Source organism: Quercus robur, chromosome 4, assembly GCF_932294415.1.
Source record: "Quercus robur chromosome 4, dhQueRobu3.1, whole genome shotgun sequence".
NCBI classification, from domain to species: domain Eukaryota; kingdom Viridiplantae; phylum Streptophyta; class Magnoliopsida; order Fagales; family Fagaceae; genus Quercus; species Quercus robur.
In genome coordinates this window covers 66,773,581-66,784,829 of record NC_065537.1, presented here as the reverse complement: position 1 = coordinate 66,784,829, position 11,249 = coordinate 66,773,581, and the positions used below count along the sequence as shown (strand labels likewise).

The window sequence follows — 11,249 nt, the reverse complement described above, 5'->3', positions numbered from 1 at the left end:
ATTTTTCATGCGTTCCAAATTTTATATATACCTAAATTTATTTATTTATTTTTTTTTTATATATAGTATGGGAGTTTTGGTCTTTTGAAAAATTTTATCTTCTATACTAAAGAAATATTTTATGTGTATAAAAGAGCGTGTTGTATGCAGTATAACTTATTCTATCATTCCTTAAACATTACCATACTTTTGAGTAGAGTTTGTGATGTGCCTTTGTGTTCAAACCTCGTTCCCCCTCCCTTTGTGTGTGTGTGTTCGTTTCCTAAAAAAAAAAAAGACAAAAATAAAGGAAAATAAATTATGTCTGTCTTGATAGAGAACCTCACGTGAAAATAGTTTTCTATGTTTTCCCTTGTTTGGTAGTATCATAAAATAAAAATTTTAAAAAAAGGTAAAAAAAAAACTATCTTTTGATTTCCCCTATTTAGTTTGATGTGAGATAGAGTCGCTTTCCACTAAAATTTTTGGAAAACAACTCTATCTCTCGCCAAATTCAAAAAATAGTTTTTCAATTCATTTTAAGGTTGCTATCAAATATAGAAAAATGATATGGTTATCTAGAAGGTGTTTTTTTTTTTTTTTTTTTTTTGGTAAATGATTCATTTTTCATAAAATGTTAATGTCGAAACAAATGGAGATTCATTTCTATTTTTTTCTTTAATTGTATCACTTCCTATATACCTACCATTTGACCTCCACCACTCACAACTCGCCACGTGGCGAGTTTTGGCAAAAGTTCTGAGACTTTGTGTGTCCTTAGCATTACTAGTTTTATTTTTTATTTTTGGTCTAAGATGCATGAAAGGGGGACGAGAGATAAGAGAGAAGAAAGAGTTGGAGAGTGAGTAACGTCCTTGACACCATTTAGGGACTAAATTGTACTAGACCAAGTTGGTTAGTTTTAAAACATTTTGGACATGCTTAGCATTAACCCAAACCTTAATGAAAATTAACCAAAAATCTAATCCAAATTTTGTAAAAATAAAAGTGATCAAGAAAATAACTTGTCGGCAAGTATGACTTTTTTTAGTCCATGGGCTTGAAGATTTGAAGTTGGGCAATTTTGAGAAGGGAAGCAGATCTAAGGTAGATTCATCAACCGACAGTAAAAAAAACAGCCCATATTAGTATATTACCCAACAGTTACTCATATGAGTTTAGACAACATAGAAATGGTAGAAAAATACAAGTGAAAATTATATTTTAAACTCTATACTTTAAGAGTAACAAATTAAACTTTATAGTCTCAAAAGTAACATACTAAATAATGAAATTAAAAAAATAATAATAATCAATTTAAACCTCAACTTTTTTAAGTCTAATGGCATTGTATTTGAGATTTAATATAAGCTATGGGTTTAATTGGTTACTTTTTGAAACTTTAAAGTTCAATGTGATACTTTTGTCAGCAATCCTTCATGCTTAACTTGCTACGCAGAAATGAAACACCCATATATCTCACAGGGATTCTCCCTTTGGTTTTGTGGATGAATGACCCATACATAACTGTAATAGCATTTTTCTGCCCATATATCTTAAGCCATTTCAGGTCTCCCTCATTGTTTCAGCTTCCCCTTTATCTCATTGATTTTTTGGAATCACCGGAAAACCTGCTGAATATGGGGGAAACTTGCTGGATCTCACGCTGGTTTGGTTTGGGCAGGGAATCTAGAATTAAGGGTGGGCTCAGCAATCTGTGGGACTCGGCTTGAGAAGTGACAATTTTTGTGGACGTGTGGGCTTAACTCAGCAACGTCTACATGCTAGCATGTGGACGTGTTAATGGCATTTCTGGGTTGATTTTGTGGGCCCAGCTTAACTTGATTCCAAGGTCCAAATTTATGGGATGTAGGCTTGAATAGTTTGTGAACTTTACCATTTGTGTGGGCTGCACTGGTGGCTTCTTGGGCTGAATTTCATGAGCCATTTTCGTCTCTTATGGACCTTTTATTGTATCAAAAGTGTCCTCAACAAGCGTTAACCTCCTCTGAGTTCAAAGTTTAAATACATGCAAACCATAAGCAAATACTTCCTAGAAGATAGTAAATCAATTCATCTTTCCCTTTTCATTTGGTCCTTGGTTTGTGCCAAGAACCTCTTTGACTCTTTGTAACCATATAACGAAATGTTATAAATAAATAAATAAACTTGGGTTGGTATTTCTAATAGAGATGTACAGGATTCAAATTCCTTCTAATCCCAATTATCAAGTTATATAAATAAGTAAAACAATAATAACAATAACAATAATACACAAACTTGGTTGGCTTTCCATAATGAGACCTTATACTTATCTTCACCTCACCATCACTACAATAATAACAATAACAATAATACACAAACTTGGTTGGCTTTCCATAATGAGACCTTATACTTATCTTCACCTCACCATCACTCCTTTATGAATAGCCTTTTAGCATTTCCAACAAAGACGTTCAAGATTCAAATTCCTTCCTCTACCAACTATCAAGTTATAATAATAGTAATAATAATAATAATAAATAAATAAATAAATAAAACGTGGTTGGCATTTCATAATAAGGTAATAAGACCTTGTACTTATCTTCACCTCACCACAACTCCTCTATAAATAGTCTCCAAATACAGTAATCTATCATACTAACATCAAATTAGTGAGACAATGGATTTTGAAAGAATGATCCTAATTTTTGTTTTGTGTCTCTGTTTGACAAGCAGCTATCAGGTGGATGGAACCCAAATTACATCCAAAGAAGAGGAATTGGAGTTGGAAAGACAACTAAAACTCATAAACAAACCTCCTACTAAAAGTATTCAGGTTTTAGACTAACTCAAACTCATGTTTGTTTTGAATTTTTATATGTTGTAATACTATAATACTTCAAGCATATTCTGTGCAATGATATTTAAACATTCCATTTAGAAATTATGTTTTCTTATTATTGTTAATTATTATTATCAATTGAATGTTCATTTGAGTAAGATAAAATGCTCTGGAGTATTGAGACTAAGTGTTATTATCCAATTCTCGCATAAAAGAAGAATTTGAGTTTGATTTCCACTCCCCTCTTTATTGTAAGGGGAAAAAAGATAGAAAGACAAAAGACTAAAAAAAAAAAGGCAAAAGACTTTGGTTAAGTTATGAGATTAATAACAAACATTGATTTAATCGGAAGAATTGAGACTTAATGAAAAGAGTAAATTTATATTTAATTTAGACTGAATTATGTGTTTGACCCCTTAAACTTTGCGTATTTTTTTCCTTACATTTAAGATTTTTCATCTTGGTACACTCTAAGTTTCTTTTATCATATATTTAATAATGATATGATTCGTTTCAAGGGGCAAAAAAAATGTAATTAAGTGTTACATATTTGAGACTGCATTATTTCATAAGTTCTTTTAACTTTTATAATTCTTGAAAGTTTAATAATACCTTATCTAAGAGCACAAATTTTCAGTACTTAGTGATTGGTGCGGGCTCAACCTAGAAATGCAAAGAAATTAATCATTCCTACGGAATGATTCCTCCCTCCTCTCATAGGAAGTCTCACACCTCTAGGCTTGAGCAAGACCCCGTTCCATTAGCTTAATGGGCTTTATACTCGTCCACTAGATTCTATGCAATTGAGAACGCATTGGTGGGCTCAGTAAGAATCCCTTCAGCCCAAGCTCAGTTCTTTGAAACCAAATAAACCTAATGCAGGCAAAGAATTAATCAGCATCGTCCTTATTAGTCCCTACCACAAATATGGTAGGAAACATTCTTGACCACATGCCTTGAAGCCAATGCGAGTTTTGTTGGCAGAGGTAGACTTGCAAGCCCTCCAGATTAGCACCTTAATCTTATTTGAGACCTTGGAATGCCAAATAGCTTTACACAATCCTTGCTTTTCGCAGTTAATTATCTGAACATTCAAATTGGTGGGGTTAAAGATCGATTTTGAGTGAAAGCCAATTGATAGGCTGATCGCACATTTTTTGTTGTCCATTAGTGAAACTCTTCACACATGAACATGGTATTTGTCTTTGGAATACACAACTTATTCTAGTTTTTGGGCGGTAAAACCATTTTTCCCCCACCGTTTAGTAACTATTTAGGTAGTGCAGTGCATGGTTTCAAAGCATCTTGTCATATGCCTTAGCTTGCTCATATCGATCGAGTAATAATGGCAAGTGACCGAAAGCATGTGCCTCAATGAAGCCCTCTTCTGGATGTTTATTGAATACCCATGAAACCCGATGTCTTCTACTTCTAGAATATGAGTCTCCCAAAGTTGCTTTGAAAGCTTCCATTTTAGCCGTGTCATATTTGAGAAGGATCATGGTAAGGTTAAGTATATTATTGATACTCATTGAAGTACTATAATTGAATAACAGGAAGCTCATGCAAACCGAAATAACGGTCCATTAATTTATGAGTAGCACTGTTTATTTCACACATGCTCTTACAGACACTCAAAAAAATAACTTAGTTCTTGGGGAACCCAACCATAATCCTTCAAACGGAATAACTTGTTGTTCCGAGACATTTTTAAGGTAATAAATTTGTTTTTGTTTGGGCTTATAAGCTATATTTTTTTTTTTTGCTTTTTAGCTCCTATGTGCATAACTTTTTAAAATTTTATTTTTATTACTTTTTTTTTTATTTATTTTTTTTACTTTTTTAGAGTAAAATTATACTTTCGCATATGTTTAACAAATAGCTAAATAATATGTTCCCAAATGGACACATTAAAAAAGTTAAAGTTATAAAGTTTGTTGTTTTCAAATTCTTAAATGTTAAAATTTTATTATTCAAACATAATTATTCAATTTTTTTATCCTAACGAAATATTTATCATAGACATGGGGATTTAAAAAAAATCCCTGAGACCAATCTTACTACCACATATCATTGAAGTAGCTTTAATACCCTAAAAAGCTAGGAGAAAAGTCTAGCAATATTAAAATTGATATTATTTGTTTGCCTTCTCAATTATCTCTCTTGAGGTTCACAATCACATATATTTTAGATATTGTCTAAATCATGGAACTCTTATTATTATTGTTTGTTTTAATTTTTTAAATTTCATATATAACGTGTTATAGACCTTGCTTTCACGTTATAAGAGAACTTGTTTATCTTGTGTTATAAAACTTGTTTTCATGTTATAAGAGAGTTTGTTTATCTTTGAACTTATAGACGGAGTTTGGATATATTGTTGACTGTGTCGATATCAATAAACAATTGGCTTTTGACCATCCTTTGTTGAAAGATCACAAGATCCAGGTACATGAGCAGTAATCAAAACTTTTTATTCTTTTATCTATAGCAATAAACAATACATTTTTTTTTCCGTATTTTTCCAATTGCTTTAGAAATTGTAGTAGTTTATACTTTTTGAACTACAAATTATCATAGTGATTACAATGTCACCCATGCCTCATCATGTTAACAAATTTCTATTTGACTAGGGCTTATCATCTGAATGATTAATTAAGCAAATCAATCGTATAGAAAAAACATTTTTGAATTAGAATTGGATTACAGGCTATTTACATTCTAACTATAGCAAGAGATAACCAAGTTTGGTATCCTTAACCATGAAAGTATCAAGACAACGATGGTCCTTATGAATCATTCACTTTTGTAAGTTTATATATTTACATTAGTTTAAGTAAATGTAATAACAAATGACCTATCAATATAAGGAGATATATATTATAGACATAGAATGACTTAAGATATGATAGAATGACAAAAAAAAAAAAAACATATTTCGACTGATTATTTTTAACTTGTTGAGAATTCATAATTGACCCCAAAGTTTTAGAACTAAGATTCTTGTCATTATTGTTGTTCTTGTTGTTGTTGTTGGTTTTGTTGTTGTTGTTGTTGCAATAAATGGATAGTGTTGGAAGAGGAAGTGAGGTTTGAACTACAAACATGAAATATCATAAAGGATGTAATTGCCATAAGTATATCACTTATTATTATTATTATTATTATTATTATGCAAATAAAAATCTGTAATTATTACGTCTTTTTGGTTTAATTTGAATTTTTTCTTCTTCAGAAAAGACCTCGTTTACCACTAAGAAGAACAAAGAGTGTAGGTCTCTCACAAAATACACTTTCAATGATTGGTTTACTGAAAGATGATTGTCCATTGGGAACCGTTCCTATTCGTAGGACAACAAAAGAAGACCTCATAGCAATTCGGTCAATGTCAAATAACATTTATCCTCAATCAACAGAACATCCCGGTGTTCATGTAAGTTCTTTGTTATATATGTGATCCCTAAACCTAATAATATATCCAGTATTTAATTATTTCAATTTAAAGAAAATTTGTGATAGATGCATAATTTTTTCTTGTTTTAAACAACCTTGAGTTGTTTTTAGTTTTAAATATTTTGATTTTTTTTTTTTGTTTCAATTGAGCTCCTCTCTCCAACAATTCTCTCTCTAGCTCTCACTCTCCGAGTTTCTCTCCCACCCAAGGCAATATCTTACATGCTCGGTGTATGAGACTTATGTCTCAAACACTAGATGTATACAAGATTTTCCCCACTATATACCTTATTTAGAAACAATACCACTACGATTGAGATGTGACTTCATAGTGACCAAGATGACACGACGACGACAGAGAAGAATCATCTTAACAAGGAAGGTCAACCACAACTTTTCCCACAAATTTGGGTTTGGCCGGTTGTTTCTCTCTCTCTCTCTCTCTCTCTCTCTCTATATATATATATATATATATTTTTGTCCTTTGTGCTTGATTTACTCAAAGTTGAGTTGACAACGATTGTAAGTTTGATGTCCTTGTGAGTCGCATGCCTTTTATGAGTTAAGGATGTTTTAGAAAACAAAACCTAGAAATAAAAAAGATTGTAGGGGGCTGTCTACATCAGATGAGCCCTGGGTTGAGGAGGGCCCATCCAAGCAGCAATTTAGAAGGTCCAGGCCTGGCCCAAGTCCTGCAGTCAAAGACTAGAAGGCCGAAAGAAGCTACAGAGTAACTTGGGCTCCTTGCCGAGGTAAGCCAAGAACCCTTCAGCTGAGGATAGGGACAGTAGTATAGCTGAGGAGAAAAAGGTTTTCTAGAATACTCGTTGACTCGCTAAGGATCCAAAAGAGACATATAAAGCCCAAAATAATGGTCACCTTCACATTAATTAGGTGTTCCTACTTAATGTTAGCCGCATCAAATGATGAATGACTAGCCTAAAGAGTGGAAACCCCTTAAAAAGTTTCTTTTTATGAACAAAAATTAGCGGGGAGGTTTCTAATGGGACAAGCATCCTTTGACATCTAGCAAGATGATGCATAGCGAGAGAGGGAGGAACTGAGGGGATAAAAGGGGACCTTCCCATGGAGGGGATCCTGCATTTGAGAGAGAGAGAGAGAGAGAGAGAGAGAGAGAGAGAGAGAGAGAGAGAGAGAGAGAGAGAGAGAGAGTTTGGTAACAATATGAAAGCTCGAAAATGTGTTGAAAACACAAGAGCTGTTTAGACCCCCAAATTAAAGTTACGGTTCGATTGATTTTACACTAACTTAATACTAAGTGCGGAATAGTGTAAATGCGAACGGATAAACAAACAAGCTACTCTAACACATATTCAAATAATCACAGGAGTAACATGAAATGTAAAAGAGTAGGGAAGAAGAATGCAAACACAGATAACACGCCGATGTGTTATTGAAGAGGAAACCAAAGAACTCGGCGAAAAACCTCTCCGCCGCCCTCCAAGCGGTAATCGATCCACTAGACAATCAGTTAGGATACGTGGGTTAGCAAAAGACTCTCCAAGCCTAATCTACCCGCTATACCTAAGCCCTCCAAGTTCCTACTTTAACAAGGCTTCTCGGAATCGTGTCTTGTTTAGTTCTCCAGATCCCGCAACAAGCTCCATGTTGCATCTGCCATCCTTGGCTTCTTTCAATACTTCCCAGCAGCACCAAAACCTCACTTGACACTCTGAAAGGGTGTGGTAAATGTTTGGGCTATGAACCTCTCAATGGTATGGAAATGGAGAGGTAGGAGTTGAGGAAATCCACAAGCTTATGTGTAGAGATATATGGGTATGATAATCTCTAACTCTCAAGTTGTTTGGTTAGGGTTTTCTTCAGAAGCACTCCTTAACATTTGTGGGTAATGAGGGTATATATAGTGTGAGTACAGAAAGTGTGTATCAGATAGTACAGTCTGACAGAACAAAATGTCTCGCGAGTGTCTCGCGAGAAGGCCTTACCCGCGAGATACTCGCGAGACACAACTATCTCCATTTGTACTGACTCTTTGCATTACAGTCATGTGCAAGGTACATGCATTACTTCGCGGGAAGCTAAGTTGTGAGATACCCGCGAAAACCTCTTCAGTCTTCAATAGCTTGAGTCTTCACACACTCTCTCTCTATCACATAACCCTTGCAATCAAATCCCACAATAAATACAGGGTACACAGGATTGAATAAAATTACAATCAAATTTGGTTGAGAATAAAAGCTAACAAAATACATATTTGTAAATCACAACTTTACACAATAGAATAATCATTGTGTACCTTGGCAAAAGCCATTTTTAGTCAAATACAAACAAATAGTTCATCTTGATTCCTAACTACATCTGTTCAGTCTTCCCATTGTGGATTACCTCCTTGTCTCTTACAAGTTTGTTGTGTCGATTAATTGCATTGAGATTGTTCTTCTTTCTTGATGTTTTTGACCCCCACAAAGATATTTTCAAAAAACAAATTTGAAGGGAGAAAAACACTGAAAAAAATAATTTTGTGAATAAAATTCTCAATTTTTTTTGTTTGTTGGTTTTCAAAATTGAAAACACCCAAAAAAAAAAAAAAACAAAAACCCAAAAAATTGAATAATTATGGTATGTGATAGCTAATATGTATAAAGAAAGGTAGTTTCAAAGATTTGTTATGTAAAAATTGAATTAAAATAAGTCGATATACTTAACTAAATTGATGGAGCTTGTGAACAAAGTGGGCTTGTTCAAAGAATTAATAGAAGAACCATAGGCTTGTTCTAAATGCTCAAGTTCAGATCATCTCCATATTCCATAACAAACAAACCAATCTTGAACACTTTGTTTGACTTGTTACAACTTCCAACCCCTTAATAAAATTATAACATTTTCTTACAATATATTTTATTTCTTTAATTTGGAATGTTGTTAAACAAGAGTTTCTTAAGTAGTTATTGACTTTCAGAACTTCCATTGTACAGACTGCAATTATCCAAATGCTAGACATACCAGGTCGTAGTTACACTGGAGTTCAAGGAAATATCGCTGTCTATAATCCTGATGTTAAGCTGGGAGAAAGCTATGCAGAAATACATGTCATTAATGGCGCAGAATATAATACGAATGCTATCATTACTGGATGGATGGTATTTTAAAATTTACACTTATTTTTTTTTATTTGAAAATTTATACTTGTTGATCTAGGTAAAACTATCCAATCAAGAATTGCAACAAACAATGGGCATTTTCAACAATAATAAATGTGGTCGTTATTCTTTGATGAATAAGATGTAATTCATATTGAGGAAACAATCATTTTACCATTGGTTAGGATACTATGACCAAGAACTTAATTATGTTGTTGGTTGAAAGGGTTCAAATTCTACTCCTAATATTTATATAAAAAAAATGAGTGAAATGAATTGGTAAAGGATAACGGTTATCAGGAAAATTGAAAATTATATATAAATGGAACAACATAACTAGATTTTTCACAAAGAATAATTTTGTGCTGCTTGATTCAAACAGGTTTCTCCAACTATGTACATGGGTACTAGTTATTCTTATTTCTTTGCACATTGGACAGTAAGTTTTCTATACCTTTTTTTTCAGTCATTTAAAAATCTATTTGAAAATTTTACGTAGTGTTACTTGTTGGGTATACATGAAAGTTTGTTGCTTTGCATACTAACAATACATTTAAAAATTACAGATTGATGGTTCTAAATCAACGGGCTGCTTCAACCTTTATTGCCCAGGATTTGTGCAAATTGACAGAAGAGTTCATCTCGGGGCACCTATAAGCAATGTATCCATTCCTTACGGTCCTCATTTTGAGATTCCAGTCTCTATTTTTAAGGTAAATATATCATCAATTATTATTGAATGTTATTTAATTTTTAATATTAACCTTATATGCATATGGTTCCATATATTCAAAAGTTGGAACAAAGTTGAAAAAGGTTTCTATAGTTGTAGGATCATATGCTCTTGCTCTTTAATGTGACAGGAGGATGATGGCAATTGGTGGATAACATACAACGGTATTAATGTTGGATATTATCCAGCAAATATATTTAATAATTTTACTAATCCTCAAATTGTTGGCTGGGGAGGTATCGCTGTGGTTCCTGATCCTACAACTGGAATTAGCCCACCCATGGGATCAGGAGTATTTCCAGACGGCAAGTATGAGCATTCATGTTCAATTAGATTTGTTCAGTATAAAAATAATTCAGGAATTCTAGATGGACCTTATGGTGGCAGCTATGAGAAAATCATTGATAGTCCTGGCTGTTATAGTGTAGCGGATCCTGTATATCGTGCGATCCAGGGATACAACTTCGATTTTGGTGGCCCAGGTGGAAAATGTGGCAACTGAAATATTTTGTACCAATCATCTTGCAAAGAAATTGGAAAGTTACTCCTTTGGGTATGAATATTCATGTCAACTAGATTGTAACCCGTACTTACGCACAGAAACATTCAATAATAATGGTGATGAGAGGATTTTACTTAAGTGAGTGAATGACTTCTTTGACATCAAAATTAAGAAAATTAAAATGTACACTTACCAAAATATATAGGAAAGTTCAATAAAAAAATATTGATCTATAATACAATAAAAGGAAAATATGAAACATATAAAAATGATTGCACTTCAATATATATATATATATATTTATATAATCAGTTAAGTTCAATATTGTCTAATTATTTGGGATTTCCAATCTATTTCTTTCAGCCTTCTAGTTTTAACCATCGCCAACCCACTAAGTCCACTATCATGAGAACAAACTTTTGATTTACAATTTTTTCCCCCCAAAAAAAAAAAAAAAAAAAAACTTTTAATTTACAATTGCATATAAGCGGTCCAAAATTAAGCAGAGTATGCAATATACAATATGCTATTACATACAAGCACGATCCAAAACTATACAATAACAAAAAAAATTAAACTAAAAGCATAATAATAGGTAAAGATAATTGTTAAGAGAATTATTAAATTGATTTCAGA

General features: G+C 32.9%; 1 protein-coding gene across 1 annotated transcript; it reads left to right on the top strand.

Moving 5' to 3' along the window:
- Positions 1–2,641: 2,641 nt before the first annotated feature.
- LOC126722431 (uncharacterized) lies at positions 2,642–10,613 on the top strand. The gene is made up of 7 exons (XM_050425583.1): positions 2,642–2,797; positions 5,165–5,251; positions 6,039–6,236; positions 9,214–9,378; positions 9,761–9,817; positions 9,945–10,091; positions 10,242–10,613. The coding sequence occupies exons 1-7, from the start codon at positions 2,642–2,644 to the stop codon at positions 10,611–10,613; spliced, it is 1,182 nt and encodes a 393-aa protein (XP_050281540.1).
- The last annotated feature ends 636 nt before the right edge of the window (positions 10,614–11,249 follow it).

What these genes read in the sequence shown, in the direction of transcription:
- LOC126722431 (XM_050425583.1), top strand. Translation starts at nt 2,642, where the DNA reads ATGGATTTTGAAAGAATGATCCTAATTTTTGTTTTGTGTCTCTGTTTG. An exon ending in TGAAAGATCACAAGATCCAG is followed by an intron (nt 5,252 to 6,038) that starts GTACATGAGCAG and finishes TTTCTTCTTCAG; the next exon opens with AAAAGACCTCGTTTACCACT. An exon ending in CTATCATTACTGGATGGATG is followed by an intron (nt 9,379 to 9,760) that starts GTATTTTAAAAT and finishes TGATTCAAACAG; the next exon opens with GTTTCTCCAACTATGTACAT.